Genomic DNA, 16,593 nt, shown 5'->3' with positions numbered 1-16,593 from the left:
TTTCTTTTCTTCCTTGTGTGCTTATTGCTTTCTTTTAGGAAAATGTAGTTTTTGATGCACATATTGTCATGCTGTTCCCTTGGCTTTTTTATAGGCTTAATGTTAGGCTTTACTTTTCCAGTGAACAAGTTAAATTCCATTACTTTTTTCGTGTTTTGTTTTTGAAGTCCCTTGCACTTAATGAATCTTAGTGCAGGTTTGAACTGCTAATCAATAAACACTCCAGAACACTGTACTTTGTTATTGAGTGCTTTTAGTTCATCATGCTTTGGGGGATTTTAAAATACAGACATGTAGAGTTACTCACAAATTAGAGCAGTCAAATAGTATTTTGATGATTAATAGCTTTGGTATTCTCTGAATAGTTTCATGGCATTTGGCAAATATTTTAGGAATACCAGTGAACCTTAGCTGTCACATCCAGTTGGATTTCTTCATAATCAGATTTTTTTTTTCCAATTAATTCTTAATTTCTGGAGCATTCAAAGTACCAGTTCTCTGAGAAAAGTTATTTTGAGAAGGTAAAGATGTCTGAGAAAACTGGAGAGCCTCTCTTTAGGTGACTGCTTTTTGTATTTCATAATATTGAAGAATAAGTTGATTTCAGTTTGGTTTTGCTGTCCTAAAGAGGCTGTGGTTATCACCATTCATGTCACATCACTGACCAGAACAAAGCACATGATTGATGGTGGATATTACTATGGAAATCTATTTGAATGTTGTATAACTAAATACATGTTTCTAATTAGAAGTACCTTGGCAGGAAATAGTCTTATAAAAACAGAGATAAAAAAGCAAATTCAGGATATTTGTAGAGCTCTGTGCTGAAGACCATGTACTTGGGAATCAGAGTTCACTGGGGTGAGGAAGAGGAAGAGAAGGAAAGCGGGAGTTTATTCTGCAGAATTGAAAACCAAATAATAAATCCTGTGGGAGTAAGACAGTGAGTTTCAGCCTTGTTTTCTAAGGAAAAATCTACAGTGATTCTGAGTACGGGAATTCTTTGACCTCAGTGCAAATTTCGGTTTCCTCTAGTAACAAAGAAAAGGGGGAAAGATGTGTATTTTTTAATGGAAACAAGAAACTGCTATTATTTCTCTCTGAAAGTACTTTTGTGGATGCAGGGCACTTATGTAGCTGGTTTTTCCTTTTGCTCTCCCCCTGCTATTCCAAGTAGAGCACTGCTCTAACATTCCTATGTCTGATCTCCTTGTCTCATGTGGATTACTCCTGTTGGCCAGGAAACAGCATTAACAGATCACACATTTCTTAAATTTTATGTCACGTTAGTATATTTCCCTTAAAATTTTAAGCCCTAAATAGCTGATATTTAAATAGAGAGTTGGCCTCTTCTGTGAGGATGTTTGCAATTTCCTGATGTACAATCCCTCACCAGCAAGCCATGGAGAGCAAGTAGCCAGTCGGGAAAGAAGTGTCCTTAACAGAAGTCATGTTCAGTATTGCTGCTTCGAGGCAATAGCCTGAAAACAAATGAGGCTCTTCAGTGTTACGTCCACAAAAACATTGGGACCCACCTACATCAATGCAGGAATTTGCTGCAGTGGGATCTGTTTTTTCCCCTCAACACTATATTCCAAGTGTTTTATGGAAAACAACAAGAGAATACATTAGCCGATGCAAAACCCAAAAGGTTTTTCAGTTGAAACCGTTATTTGAAACCAAATCAAACATGTGAAATGGACTCTTCTCCTGATGACTTCTCAGACAAAGGCAGCATTGACATGCACCGAAATGCCAGGAGCAGAATTCATGCGTCTGAGTGCGCTCTAATGCTGGAGCCACCATCGCCTGTTCTGCCTGGCAGTTTGTACAAGCAGCCATTTGTTAGAAAAATAGACTTCATTAGTGATTTTTCAGCTCAGAGTGCCCTTGTGCACTGTTCGTCTGATAGAACGTGCAGAGGCTGAGCTTCTCTCTCTCCTGGCTGTAGCATTTTGCATTTCACAGGTGGTGACTTGACTGAACAGTGAAAACATCTAATTTTCACTTCTTGTTTGGTTGGTTTCACTTGACATAATTTATTTAGGGTTTTTTTTTTTCCCCTTGTAGGTTTGCATCCAGTGGTGTTGCAACATAATTTATTTCCTTTTCGGTTAAAAAAAAGTAAAATTACATAAATAAAACCTTTTTCCTTTTTTAACCCTGGATTTATCTTTCCCAGAATAGGTGTGTAAGTTAAAAGTGTTGTTTTTTGTGAATGCCTGAACATGAGATGAGGTAAATCTGGGCCTGTGGGAACCACAGGAAATGTGTTCCTCAATATTGCTGGCGTTGGAATGCTGTACAGAGCCAGGCTTTCCGTAGCGCCCCACTGTCCTTCCACCTTCACTGTGCTGATTTGAAGAACAGCCCTGTGACACTTACCTTTAGTGATTTATTTGGGGATAGATGAGGGAGATCAGTGTGCTGGATGAGGCACTTTCTCCTCTGCATTATATTCAGCTTGTTGCTTCTCAGAGGTGCTCTTGGGGAAAATTCTGTCTTTTGAAGGCAGTAAGGGATATTATTAAGGGCTTTCAGTGCCCTAGCTCGTGTCACTTGATCTTCTTAAATGGGCAGAAAGGGGGTATAGGAATTCTGCACTTAAACAAATACATAATCTCAGTTTTGTGATTTTGATCTCCCCCCCTTCCCTCCCCTTTTCCTTTGCCCGGTATCAGGTCTTTCCTGTTACACAGTATAAGCTCCTGAACGGAGATTAGGCCTTTTGGGTTTTTGTTTTGCAGGGAGGAAAAAGAAAACACCCTGCCCAAATATTTTAATTCTCTGTGACATATTAAGCTTCAGGAATTGCACTATCCTGGCTGGTTGGTAGCAGCAAGCTGTTTTGCCATGACATTTATTGAGGTTGAACAGTCTTCCAGCAGCAAGAGATGAAAGCTCAGTGCATTTTGTATGTTTATGTCTGATGTGGAAGAGAAGTATTATAGGGACCTGTACTTCTGAAAATCTTGGAGTGGTTTTTAAGTGCTAAATTAAGTGTGAAGCAGGCAGTTACATAATATCCATGTTTTACAAATAGGGCTAATCATAGTTCAGAAAGGTTGGCTGCACGAGACCACGTAGCATCATTAACATAAGTAGAAATAATGAGTCACAGGCATGAGTTCCTTGAGCTTATCTCTGTATTACGGGTTTCAGGCACTTCAGTCTGTTTGGTTATAAGAACAGAGGTTATAAAGTACACACTGCTTAAATAATTTCATTAACTCTCTTACCTCTGCTAGTTTTCTCACTGTACTTATGATCTGTGCTCATATGTCAATTGATTGGCATTTTAAGTTGAGTTGTATTGGGCCAGATTTCTTTTAAATCAGATTTTAAAACTGCTGAACACAAAATTAATATGATCACATAATAATATTGAGCATCAAATTGTTCTTAATAAGAGGTGTTTGCATTTGAACTTCTACATTTGTTCAATCGATTTTAAGATCCTGGTCTTTTTATATAGGCCAGCTTTTATCAGAGAGTCGTAGGCAAGGTACTTAAGAGTATTGGTTCAGCTCAGAATTAAGTACAACAACATGTTGGGTCGTGCTTTTGACTTGGCTCCAATCAACAGTACACTGTACAGAAATACTTTTGTGTTCCACTTTGCAATCTGTGTCTTTGGTCAGCATTGCCCAATTGCTCACCCTTTCCATCGGCACATCGAGCCATTTAAGGGAGCATCTGATTTTGAAATTGGGAAAGAACTGTCTGTGTCAAAATAATTCCATGTCCTTTTCTTTTTAAGGAAGTTACTAAGCAGCACTACTAGTAAATAAATAAATTTTATCTTACCTGCATGATCTCTCAGAAGCACTGTGTAGAAGTTAAGATGCAGTATAAAACCTTTGTGTTTACCTTCTTGTTGTTATTTGATTATTCCCAATACTTCAGTGATAACAGTAATAGAGCATTTCATATGCAAAACCCTTGGGGTAGAGATTTGCAAACTTCTTGTGTTTGTTGCCAAGTTTATTTTTTTAAAAAGCATTCTCACTCATTGCTGGGAGTACCAGCCCACATCTGAGTCTGTAGCAGTCCTTTTCCATTTTGTGCTGTAGGGCAATTTTCTAACATTATCAGATTTAAACTTTTCATTTGATTTATTGTAAAGATTTACCTTTCAGAAGGCTTCTTGGTGGACCTCTTGAAGGCATTCACCTTTTTTGATATTAACACCTTTTCAGATAGACTTTAATGGAAGCTTAGGGCTATTACACATTGTTGATCATGTTTATTTAAAATGTGACCTGGAATACCTGCAGAGTTTGGTCATGTTGGCTAAAGAATACCCTTTTTGGCAGGGGGGTTCCATTGGTGTCTGTAGGGAGCTTATTGGGGTGTGCTGTGGTGGAGGGACAGTATGCAGGCTGGAAACGTGGAAAGAAAATCCCACTGTGCCTGCAGGGCCAGAGAGGTGTTCTTTGGTACAGAGAGACGGAGACCTCTAGGGAACAAGTTTAACAAATACATTGCTGAAAAAGATTCTTGGGACATCTCAAGTGGGAGATGCCCAGTGAACAGGAGATCTCCCAAGAGTATAACTATTTCCAAAGGAATATTGTGACTAAGGAGAATTTAATTTCCCTGAGGGTACCTCAACTTGCATTTGAAACATGACCGTTCCCCTTTCATGCTCAATACCCCTCAAATACGATTTTTTTTTAAAATGAAACCAGTTAATAGTACTGATTATTTACAGTATTTGTTGATGCACTTTTTAGCCTTTTTGTACACTTTTTACGCTTACCTCCAACATATTACTTGCATGCAGTGTTTTCTTTGTTTCTGGTTTGGTGCTTAAGCCCTTAGTGTGAGCCTCAGCTAGACTGTAAAACTCTCCTTGAGCAGCTTGCTTATGCTTGTGGCATTAATCTTTCTGCAGGGGGTTGTGCTGTTTGTTTACAAAATTCCAATTTTCCACTTACAAATAGAATATTATTAAGAGAGTCTTCTTTTTACCAATTAGGTCAAAGTCCTAAAATTTTAAGACCTAAACCACATGGTTTAGAGCGAACTGATTCACAAACCATAGGTGACTTTACTACAAGAAGAAAGGGTATGTACTTTAGCACTGTATGTATATGGAGCTTTATAAAAATAAATGAAGCAAAAATTAAGAAAACTGTTATTCTACAATAACTTTAGCTCTTGCATAGTCTTTTTACTTCTGTTATAGTCTAAGATCATGGATGCATTTTCTGTGCCAAGCAACAGCTTTCCTTGAACAGTGCACGGAAACATTTCCTTGATATTGACGTGGGTGTTCTGATCTCTTAAGTTGTAGTTTTTCATATTTTGGATTTACTTTTGTCTGTTTATTTAGAAGCATGTATATATAACTTGTAACTTATATATAATAACTTGTAAGTTACTTGAAATAACTTTTGTTAGGCAATAACCTGAAATCACAGCTCACTTTGGTCCCCTGCTGAAGAAAAACATTGATCCTCTGCCTCTATACTAGTGCAGAGATCTGTTTATGCATCTTAATGAGGTTTGCAATTAGTCTGATGAACCCATCATGCCGAGTTGGTGCCTCATATAGTCACAAGAAGTAGAGGAGATTATGAATAATGTTAAAAAATCTCACAGAAATATCACTGATCCTTACCTTTGGTTGTTAAAGCAAGTGGATGAAATATTTTTGCTGTGGGCTTTGGACAAAGTCCTGGCTCTGTTTCTGCTGGAGCAGTACCTTGCCCACTGTTTATACCTGCCAGGTAGACTCAGACCTTTACAGAGGACTTGAGCCAAGCTCAAGATCAAGCACAAAGATCAGTTTGTGTCACTCATGCTTTAGTATCATCTTGCCTATGTCACATTCAGTTCTGCCACTCTTATCTCATGTAATACCTTATATCTCTGGATGGATGAGTTGTAGTTCCTCTTTGGAGTCTGTGGTGGCAGCTTTTTATAAGCAAGTGAGTGAAAGTGGCAGAATTACTGGACTAGGCTTGATATGCTTGGAGCGTGTAATTGTCACTTCGTAACAGGGAAAAGGAGAAAAGTGTTGGGATACCAAAGACTGATAGTCATCCAGAAAATTTGAATTTGGAGTTCTTAAGTTCAGTATATGATAGCTGACCTTTTAATAAACTCAGTCTGAGGAGAGAGTGTAATGAAAGTATAATGAGTACAGTTCTGCTTTTCCCTTGTGAGACAAACACACTGCTCTGGCAACTGATTTCTCTCAGTTCCTCATGTGGTCACTTAAGGCAGCTCTTATGCCACATGAACTAGTGCTACATGCCTGACATTTGATCTTAGTGAATCTGCCAATAGTGAATCAGCAAACTCATGGAGTGGGGGGCAAGGAGAGGAAGGGGTGATATTATAATGACATTGCATTTCATTTGCTAAAAACAGTTTTAGGGAGGATGAAGTTGAGATTCAAACTGCGACAGCAGTTTGACTCTGTGATTTTTGTTTAATTTTTTTTTTTTTTCCCACAAGTCTTTTTATACTTTTTTTTTCCTAATGTTTAGAAGGGGTGAGACATACAAGCTGGAGGGAGGGATAATGGGTTTCTCACTAGTAGTCTATTCGTGGTTCTGTTCTGAAAATGGAATTTAAAAATGGCACTTTTTTTGAGAATGATATTAGCTGTCATGCATGGCAGAAGCACACCACCACTCTGCTCATCTCTTGATAAGCAGTGCAGTGAGCCAAGCTCCTCTTGGTGTTGGCTCATCTCTCACTTTTGCAGACTTAGTCTTAGCTGCAGGTTCTGCCCACAGTTTGAGTTGTGAAACCTCATCAGTAAGGGCAGCGAGGGCACATTATAACTGTCTGTGAGCCAAGAAAAGAGTTGGCTCTGCTGAAACAGTCCATCAGCCCTATCCTGGGCTTGTCAGTTCAACAAGTCATTGTGGCAGGGTAAAGACAGAACCTGATGCTGCCACTTTCAGAATCTCTTTTCAAAACAGAATTCCTATGTACAAGTATATGCTGCAAAATTCTTAAATTGTGGTGGATTTTTAAAAATTTACATTTTAATTGTTTTTTCATTGATGTTGCTTTTCATTACCTGAAAAGATTAAAAATATATTAATATAACATGCATTTCTGAGAACTGAACAGTGTCTCCTTTTCCTAACTAGTATTTACAGTTTAAAATTTGCTATATAAAAGTTTTTTCTGGAATGTTCTGTGCTTTAAGATTATCTGTTTCTTACTTAGCAAAACCAGCTCCACTAGAAATAAAACCTCTGCCTGAATGGGAAGAATTACAAGCCCCAGTTAGATCTCCTATCACCAGAAGCTTTGCACGAGAGTAAGTTTCTTAGATTTTCCTTATTCGGATTAATTGGTTTTGTTCATTAGAAAGTTAATAAATGTGTGTTGTGTGTATTATATTTTTAACCTGTGTAATACAAATTGAAGTTTCCTTTGGAAGTGTGTTATATGTGTGTGTGTGTGTGTGTGTCTTTATATTGAAACAAAATGTGTCCACGTGAATTTTTATTTTGTAATATTAAATATAAGGGACTGTGTATAACCAAAAAATGTGACAGTCTAGTAAACTTGAATGAAAATTTCCGCTCTAATATGCTTATTTTTGTTGTTTACCAGGAGGTTTAAGATATTCGAGATGTATTGTTTGTAAAATAATTCCTGGTAATTAGCTCCTCCAGGTTTCCCGTGTCTCCCAGACCGGATTCAGTTCATAGCACAACTTCCAGCAGTGACTCGCACGACAGTGAAGAGAATTATGTATCCATGAATCCAAATCAGTCCACTGAAGACCCAGTATGTAAAATCTACGTCTTAACTACTCTCTTCCTGTGCAGTCCTTACTTTTAAATCATGCAAACACAGATCCTTCGCTCAACATCACTCCCTTGATACTTCCAGATCAAAATAATAATAAAAAAATTCCGTAGAAAACCTGTAATTTTGGTAAGATTTCCCTGAAGAAGTTAAGAGCACAGTCACATATAAAGAGAATGGTTGATACACACATCTATTATACAAAGCAATTCAAGGCATTACTTTTTTTTCTACCTCTTCCCTAGAAACTGTCTCCTCTTTATAATGGCTTGTCCTTGGGCTATGCACCAATTCAGTATTATGACATCAAGGGAAAGAAACTGTCTAAAAACCTCTGAGACATGCTTAAAAAAACTGTATTAAAAGGACATCTTCCAAGAAATGTGGAAGGAACAGGGGGAAAAAAAAAGATTGATATTTGTTGTTTGCATTCTATGGGAACAGAGCCATGTGTACTTCTATTAGGCTTCTTTCAAAGAAGAGGATAGAAGGAGTCTGTGTGTATTGAGTATCTGTATTTTTTCCCCTTTGGGGGAGAACTTTCTCAGATAATAAAGTTTCACATGCAGTGCAGTAACTGAAGACCTAGTTAGGAAAAGTTAGTGATGCATGCTGTGGTTTTTCTTTGGGGGTGGGGGAAAAGGAGAGAGAGAAAAAGAATACACAATAACAGTAGTTTAAAGAAAGAGAATAGCAGTAGATCTAGGCCTAAACTGAAATGTGGTCTAGAATACCCATAAAACACTGGAGGAAAACCTGAATCTTGAGCTCAGCTTTTTGTTCAGTATAAAATCACAGAATGGTTTGGATTGGAAGGGACCTCAAAGATCACCTAGTTCCAGCCTCCCGTGCCATGGGCAAGGACCGGGTTGTTCAAAGCCCCATCCAGCCTGGTTCAGTGCCTTCACCATGTTTTCCAGCTTGGGCTCTTCCTGGGGAATACAGCAGCATTTTTCATTTTTAAAGCACTTACGAACGACCTTCTTTGGGGAGGGCCTGTCTAGCACCGTTTTTGTCCTGTTTGTTTGTCCGCCTCCTTCTATGGCATGTGCTGGCCCGTGTCCCTGCTACACCCTGGACCCCTCCTCTCGCAGTGCTGTTTGCTTCCCCGTCCCCTGCTGCTCTGGATCCCCTCCCAGTCTCCTCCAGCCTCCCTCCCCTCAGCTCACCACTGCTGCCTCCGGATACCGTGCCTTAGGCCCCCCTGAGCCAGCCCCTCCTGCTGACTCCCCTGGGGCAGCTCTGGCGGCTCAGGAGCCTGCGGAGCATCCCGAGCCGTGCTCTGTGCCCTGTCTGACCTGCGGGCAGTGCAGGTGTGCTTCCCAGGAGAAATGTGCCCCAGCAGTGGGTTGCTGGTGATGTTAGAACCGAGCCCCTCTCTTGCAAGGGCCGTTGGTAAGTAACCGGTGACGTTCCCCTTTCACAGGCGCAGGGAACATCCCATTTCACACAAAGGATTAGTGCCACCCGCGGTTCTCCCTGCACAGAATCACAGTTCAAACTGGGGATTTCTGTGGATCCTTAAGGCTGTTTCAGGGATTTAACTCCAATGCCAGGATGGTATAATTAATGCCATGGCTCAGCCTGTCATTAATATCTTCTGTTCACTTGCACCGTTCCTTCTGTAAGGTTGTTCTGCAGATTTCCTTTCAGTTTCATTTGTATTATATTTAAAGTTTGTTTTCTAATGCCTATGTTCTGCCTGCCTAGTTTGTTTGAAATAACAGATTATTTTTTGGTTTTTAATTTATGCTGGAAACATTGATACAGAATCTGATTTTTGTATGTTAAATATGCAGAAATTTGTTTAGAGAACTTGGGCAACAAAAATGAACTTTGTATTAATTGTTTGTGTTTGTTGTCCTTTGTTACCACTTAACATTTAATGAGTTGAATGATACAAATTTAAATTCAATCTAAAAAGCCCAGCCCATTGAGCTTTAACCCATAAAATATTTTATTTCCTAGAGAACCAGAATGTTTCCAGATAACTCACAGCCTTTGTTTTAAAATCTGCCTATTAAATAGACTTTTTGAGAATTTTTATTTGTTGCAACTCTGTCTGAGCAAGGAGTCCATACTTCTTCATCTTTTTCTGTCATCAGCTTCGAAGCATCTTGTTTGGACATGTCATACTTCTGTTTTATTTAATAAAATCAGCAATATTCTGCTTTTTCTTTCAAGTTGCTGTCAGCCTTACCCTTCTGTCTTTCCTTCTGCCTTCCTCTTCATTTTTTGCTGACTGCTGCCCTCTGTCTTCCTGTTTTTTCTTTATCTTTTAGAGAAGAGTCCTTCTATTGTACTGTTCCTATAACACCTGTTAAGAGGGAGGGATCAGGCTGGGAGAGGACAGAGGAGGTGAGGTCGTAAAAGTCTGAGCTAATTGAAATTTAGGTATATACAATGCAAATTCACTTCAGGCAGCCCTACACATATTTTCCAAAGTTTTAATATTTTGATCTTAACAATGGAATAATACTTTTTGATTTTCAGCTTAATCATGATGACTTTTGAATGAAATGTAAAAGTTTCATTTGAAGTTTTGCCACTACTGTAAATCTGGAATTATTGTAGGTATTAAACAGCAATTTAAGGAAATAAAAAAGTTGGCAATTAAGTAATGCTAAATTTGAGATATAACAACTACAGTTGAAAAGAACAAAGCACACTCCATTCTTATCTCATGATATGAAGGGGACATTAGGTGGAAGGCACAGATGGGTTTGGTGGCAACGTTAAATTTGGGGGGTTGGCTTCTGGGTTTTTCCCTTCCATTGGCTATTGACTCTGTCCCAGTTTTGACATAGAATATACCCCCTTGTTCTACAAAGTCAATGAAATTTGCATGATTTAACTGATTGCAAGAGCTCTTAGTCACTTTTTTAACCTTTAAGCTTTTGGCAGTTTTATAATAAGCATATTTGATAATGTGGACCACTAGCACATACATTTGTAGCTGAAGTTATTTATATTATGATTTCAGAATTTGTTTGGAAGCAACAGTCTTGATGGAGGAAGCAGCCCTATGGTAAAACCTAAAGGAGACAAACAAGTAGAGTATTTAGATCTGGACCTAGATTCTGGAAAATCTACCCCACCTCGTAAGGTAAGCAGATCTTCAGCTCTTGCAGTCCTGCCATCAAGAGTTTAAAATCGATTCACAAGTAGTTGCTGGGAAAGAGGGAGCCTCCAGCAAAATCACAGAATCACAGAGTCAGCCAGGTTGGAAAAGACCTCTGAGACATTGCCATGGTTACTAGACCATGGCACTAAGTGCCACAGCCAGTCTCATCTTAAAAACCTGCAGGGACAGAGAATCCACCACTTCCCTGGGCAGCCCATTCCAATGCCTGATTACCCTCTCTGTAAAGAATTTCTTCCTAATATCTAACCTAAACCTCCCCTGGCACAGCTTAAGACCATGCCCTCTTGTCTTACTGAGAGCTGCCTGGTAAAAGGGACCAACCCCCACCTGGCTACAACCTCCTTTCAGGGAGTTGCAGAGAGTGAGGAGGTCTCCCCTGAGCTTCCTCTTCTCCAGGCTGAACAACCCCAGCTCCCTCAGCCTCTCCTCATAGCACTTGTGCTCCAGTCCCTTCACCAGCCTTGTTGCTTCTCTCTGGACCTGCTGTAGCACCTCAATATCCTTCCTGAACTGAGGGTCCCAGAACTGGACACAGCACTCCAGGTGTGGCCTCACCAGCGCTGAGTCCAGGGGAAGAATCACTTCCCTGCACCTGTTGGCCACACTGTTCCTGATCCAGGCCAGGATCCATTGGCCTTCTTGGCCACCTGGGCACACTGCTGGCTCATGTTCAGCTTCCTGTCAATCCAAACTCCCAGGTCCCTTTCTGCCTGGCTGCTCTCCAGTCACTCTGTGCCCAGTCTGTAGCACTGCAGGGGGTTGTTGTGGCCAAAGTGCAGGACCCGGCACTTGGCCTTGTTGAACCTCATCCCACTGGAATCAGCCCAACTCTCCAGTCTGTCCAGGTCCCTCTGCAGAGCCCTCCTGCCCTCCAGCTGATCGTCACTCCCCCCCAACTTAGTGTCATCTGCAAATTTGCTGAGGTGGACTCAATCCCCTCATCCAGATCATCAGTAAAGACATTAAACAGGACTGGGCCCAACACTGATCCCTGGGGGACACCACTGGTGACCGACTGCCAACTGGATGCAGCCACGTTCCCCACCACTCTCTGGGCCCGGCCCTCCAGCCAGTTCCTGACCCAGCACAGAGTGCCCCTGTCCAAGCCGTGGGCTGCCAGCTTTTCCGGGAGAATGCTGTGGGAGACGGTGTCAAAGGCTTAACTGCTTTCTCAAATAGTCAATCCAAGACACAGTGTCGGACCTTTCAGGAAAATCTCTGCTTGTCCTATATCTGTTTGGGACATCTACTTACTTTTTGCTGGTAATTTATTTTAACATGTTTTTCCCTCTTCCTTGCCTTTTCCAGAAGAAGAGCAGTGGCTCGGGCAGCAGCGTGGCGGACGAGAGAGTTGATTACGTGGTGGTTGACCAGCAGAAAACGTTAGCACTGAAGAGCACACGAGAGGCCTGGACTGATGGGAGGCAGTCTACGGAGTCTGAAACACCTACGAAAAGCGTGAAGTGAAAATACTGCTCTGTCTTGAAAGAACAGGAAGAATTGAATTCTGAAGAATTACAGAACCACAATGGCAGTGTTGTTCAACTGTACAGCACCTGATTCACTGGTGTGTGAGCAGGTTCTTGACCGAATAGGATGGAAGCCAAGGGACACTTTGAATATATCAAAGGAACTTTTCAGATCATAAATTGGCTCTGTGGTGTCTGGAAAAATCGCAGCCTGTAAATAACATGTAAAATAATATCACTTAGCTTTCAGAAAACCTTTTGTTCTGTAGTTAACACATTTGTAGTATTACCATGTTTATGCACTTTTTCAGTTACAATGTTGGTTCAGGTATTCCCAGTAAGTATACCTTAATACCTAATTCATCTGGAGAATTCTTTTTTCCTTACACTACTATTCCTTACAATTTTAGGTTAATTAAGCTACATGTAGATATGGAAATTAATATTTGAACTTCGTTTTAACAACTCAAAATTGATTTTGCAGAAGTACTTTCACAATTGAATAATCTACTTGAAATGCCAAGAGAGGACCGTTAGTTACATACTTGTTTATATTTAATACACACAAGATTATTTGGAAGTCTACAGGTTACCTTCCTAACAAAAATTGCTGTGAGTTAATAATAATGAACTGTACTGGGTTTAGACCTACAATCCTGGCTTATATGTTAGTTGTTAGTGGTGGAACTTCTATTGTATTTTATTAATGACAGTGTTCTGTGTTCAATGGGTGAAGATTCTGCAGGGTGGGATCTTACACTTTCAAAGACTGAATAATTAAATATCAAGTAAGCCTGCAAACCACTGATGGCATGCAGTAATATTGTGATCTCACACTTATTAACAAGAAATAACCTTTATATTATTTACAGAAGGTAGAGTATATAAATCAGGTACGTACCAAGCACTGTTGTGCTAATACACTGATCAGGTTTAGACAATGAGCTTTAGTTTTGTACTATTTAGAAGTTCTAATGTCAGTTTTCAGTTTGAGATTAATGGGACAGTTTGACATTCACTTTTTGTAGTACTAGCAAAATACTGTGATTTTGAATTAGACATTAATTCAAATGGAAATACTATGTTTTGACACCATAGTGCCCTTCTTATGAGCTCTATTTTACTTTAATCTCCTGCTTGGCCTTATATTTAAATCCCTATGCAACTGATATTTTATATCTCTGTTTTTAAAAATTAGATAATATACCTAAATGATCCCCTTGTAAACCACTCGTTGCTCTTTCCTGGTACAGGATTTTAAGCTCTGTATACTGTGATCCTTTATTTTACTATGCCAGTTCCAAATAATAATCTGCCTTGGTTTTAGAAACATTTTTTTGTTATTTGGAAGAGGATAGAGATTTTTTTAAATACATGAATGAGTTAGGTCTAGATAGAAAACTTACTAACACTCTCATTTTACACAAACACCCTCAAGTAAGTGGTTGGTTTAGTTTTCCCACCCAATTGTTTTATTTTGTCCAGATCATTTAAAAGTTGAGCATAGAGCTGCATTGTTTTCTGGCCTGTTGGCCTTAGTACTGTGCCTAATCTACCATCGGTTGTTTCTCTCCCCTCACAGCCACAATCTACAGTATGTAAATTATCTTATTCTTAACAAAGATTCTTTTTAAATTAGTAATATTTTGATGCTTTGAATGTTCATTTTAAAAAAGAAACTAAACACGATGCATTTTGAGGTGAATTTTAAATAAATCAAGTTGTTCGGTTTTGATGTGTAAACTCTGTCCTGTGAAACAGCAAACCGGGGTCAGTGTGTCTGTGAGGGTGCCTGGATACCAACCACCCTTGGTCAAAATTGCAGACTGCCTCTTAGTACCTCTCAAAAAACAGATGTGCAGCTAAAACAATTCTCAAAAAGAATCTCTGATTTAAAACCCTGCACCCAGAAGGTAAATGATATGAATTCTCACTCCTCTGGGAGCCTGAAGCAGTGATGTGAGTCAAGGAAAACTTGGTGGCTCCATCAAAATTATCTCAGATCCGTAAAGATTCTGGAGCTGTAGCTCAGCTCTACTTTGATGGTCTTGCTATCCCATAACAAACTCTCCTTCACTGATGCCACAGCTGAAGCAGCCACAGGCATGGTGAGTACTTGGTAACTAATGGAATGATATTTTGTTTGAGGGCATTGGCTTGAGGCATTTTACCACAGCAATGGCAGCTGTGCATCTTGACCGGTGAGATGCCCATAATTCTTCACAAATGTGGTTGAAGTATCACTTTGCTGTTTATCCTACACAATTGTTTTGGTGCTTGCCACTGGGGAGAAGAACTCACACTGTGGACTCCTACACTCATGCCTGCACTTGAGGAGCGAGGTGATCTTGGAATATTTCAAACTTATGTTTCTTTGGCCTCTAAAGAGGCGGGAGAATTTGAGGGAGAAGGTTTGGAATCTTTTACCTAATTCTAACTTGTCTGTCCTTGAAACACTGACCAACTACATGACTATGTTTTATTTTTCAAACTCCTTGGGTTTTTACGATACTGATATTTAAATATCAATGCTGTTTTCAGATGTTGTGAGAATCTCTGAGACTAAGGTATAAAAGCCTGAAAGAATCAGTTTCCTAGGCTGACCTCTCTTGCTGAGCTAGTGATAGAAGGTGGGTTTGCTTTAAGTTTGCTGATATCAGTCCTTGGTTTACAGATTACACCTATTCTTTCTTCATTTAATATCTGGCAGCATTCACAACATTGATGTTATTATGATTGAGAATCCACTCTTAATTTCTAGGCTTTTTCCCTTTCTTCTGCTAAGGAAAACAGGAGTTTTCACACTGTACAGACAGTATAATGCTTTTTGAATAACAGTCCAAAATTTCTCTTTAATTAGATTTCTTAGCAGTTTTCTCCCCCTTATTCCTAATACATTTTCCCTACTTACATGTCTTCCAGAGTATGTTCAGAATCAGAGGCGTGATACTAACTTTTGATGATATGACTCATTTTCACCTGTAAAGCTAGAGGGGCTTCATGCTGCAGATGTGGCTGAGCTCTTTGATGGTCTGAGGATGTGAATATTAAATTGAAAATGTGAATCATAAAACTGTAGGCAGTAGAAAGTGAGCTGGACTGATATTAGCCTTTGTGCCACTTTCTGTTACTAGCTTTGTGAGGACACACTAGTTGGAGGGATGCTGGTGGAAACTCCAGTAGATACTGGTGCAGAAGTATTTTGTGAATGTTGTTTGTCAAATGTTCTATTTCTAGACAGGTAAGTTCTTTCTTCTTTCACTAAAACAACCTGTTACCAGTTGTGGATATAGTTTTCATTGCTGTATAACCTTCATAAAAACAGGTTCATTATAAACTGCAAATATATGTATATATGTAATAGGTCTTTTACAAATACGCAACATCTTGCTCACAGAAATCAATAGAAAAACTTAGTGCCCTGTGCACTCAGACTGACTCTCGAGGTGATTTGGTGTCGCTCCATGGTATCATCTGAACACTGTGTTGTCTGGTAAGTACCAACAGCCACACTTTTACACACTGTGACGTAATCACTGTCACCTCATGAAGTGCAGGTGCAAACACAGCTCCTCTGTTCTGCTAAACATTTGTAATGTGACATTGAAAAACATACAAATGTGATCATTAGTCTTCCTTACTTCACTGAGACTTGTATTTATGTTAATATTAACAATCCACTCATGTATGACTGTTGTGCCATAGTGCCACACTTAGGGCATACAGACAGATTACAACATGGCTGTTTTAATTAAGTAATTTAGAATTCTTTGGTCCATGTAGGGAGTCATTGGAGCAATGGGCAGATCTACATCTTTCACAGTGCACTATGAGCTAAGCAAGACTTTTATCACAGTGACATTTAAGCTTAGCTATTACTGCCTGCAGCAGTGAATTTATAGATAGATATATATATATTAGTCCTGCAAAAGTGTTTTGGAAATTCAGCAGCCCTGGACAGAGCTTCCATTCCATCCTTAACTATAGAGGATGTTTATTTGCTCAAGGCAAAGGCCATACAATACACAAATGGTATTGCCATACAATTTAGACATCAATAATGTCACTTGATCTGTTTAAATGTTCATACCTGTAGCTCTTAGGAGATGAACTTAAATTTGGAGATTATCCTCCATATTTCCTGTGTCTGCTCTTGGTAGCTGTGCATTGCACCAAGCTGCTTCTTTAAGGTTC

The 16,593-nt window shown here is 39.5% G+C and overlaps 1 protein-coding gene across 8 annotated transcripts in view; it reads left to right on the top strand.

Annotated features, from left to right (window-relative positions):
• The window catches only part of GAB1 (GRB2 associated binding protein 1), a 101,426-nt gene extending 87,284 nt beyond the window's left edge, over positions 1 to 14,142 (top strand). For 4 of the 8 annotated variants that reach the window (XM_064651556.1, XM_064651551.1, XM_064651554.1 and 1 more), the window contains 5 exons: positions 4,982 to 5,071; positions 7,195 to 7,288; positions 7,641 to 7,764; positions 10,769 to 10,891; positions 12,239 to 14,142. In XM_064651556.1, coding sequence (XP_064507626.1) covers positions 4,982 to 5,071; positions 7,195 to 7,288; positions 7,641 to 7,764; positions 10,769 to 10,891; positions 12,239 to 12,397 — 590 coding nt within the window. In that variant the 3' untranslated portion in view covers positions 12,398 to 14,142. Of the gene's footprint in view, positions 1 to 4,981; positions 5,072 to 7,194; positions 7,289 to 7,640; positions 7,765 to 10,067; positions 10,144 to 10,768; positions 10,892 to 12,238 lie in introns of those variants that run through there. The other 4 variants (XM_064651555.1, XM_064651557.1, XM_064651553.1 and 1 more) reach the window with 3 other exon arrangements.
• The last annotated feature ends 2,451 nt before the right edge of the window (positions 14,143 to 16,593 follow it).

The sequence above is a fragment of the Pseudopipra pipra genome, chromosome 4, assembly GCF_036250125.1.
Source record: "Pseudopipra pipra isolate bDixPip1 chromosome 4, bDixPip1.hap1, whole genome shotgun sequence".
Classification (NCBI taxonomy): Eukaryota; Metazoa; Chordata; class Aves; order Passeriformes; family Pipridae; genus Pseudopipra; species Pseudopipra pipra.
Note: the sequence above shows the minus strand (reverse complement) of the source record. Positions and strands in the feature narration are given on the sequence as shown.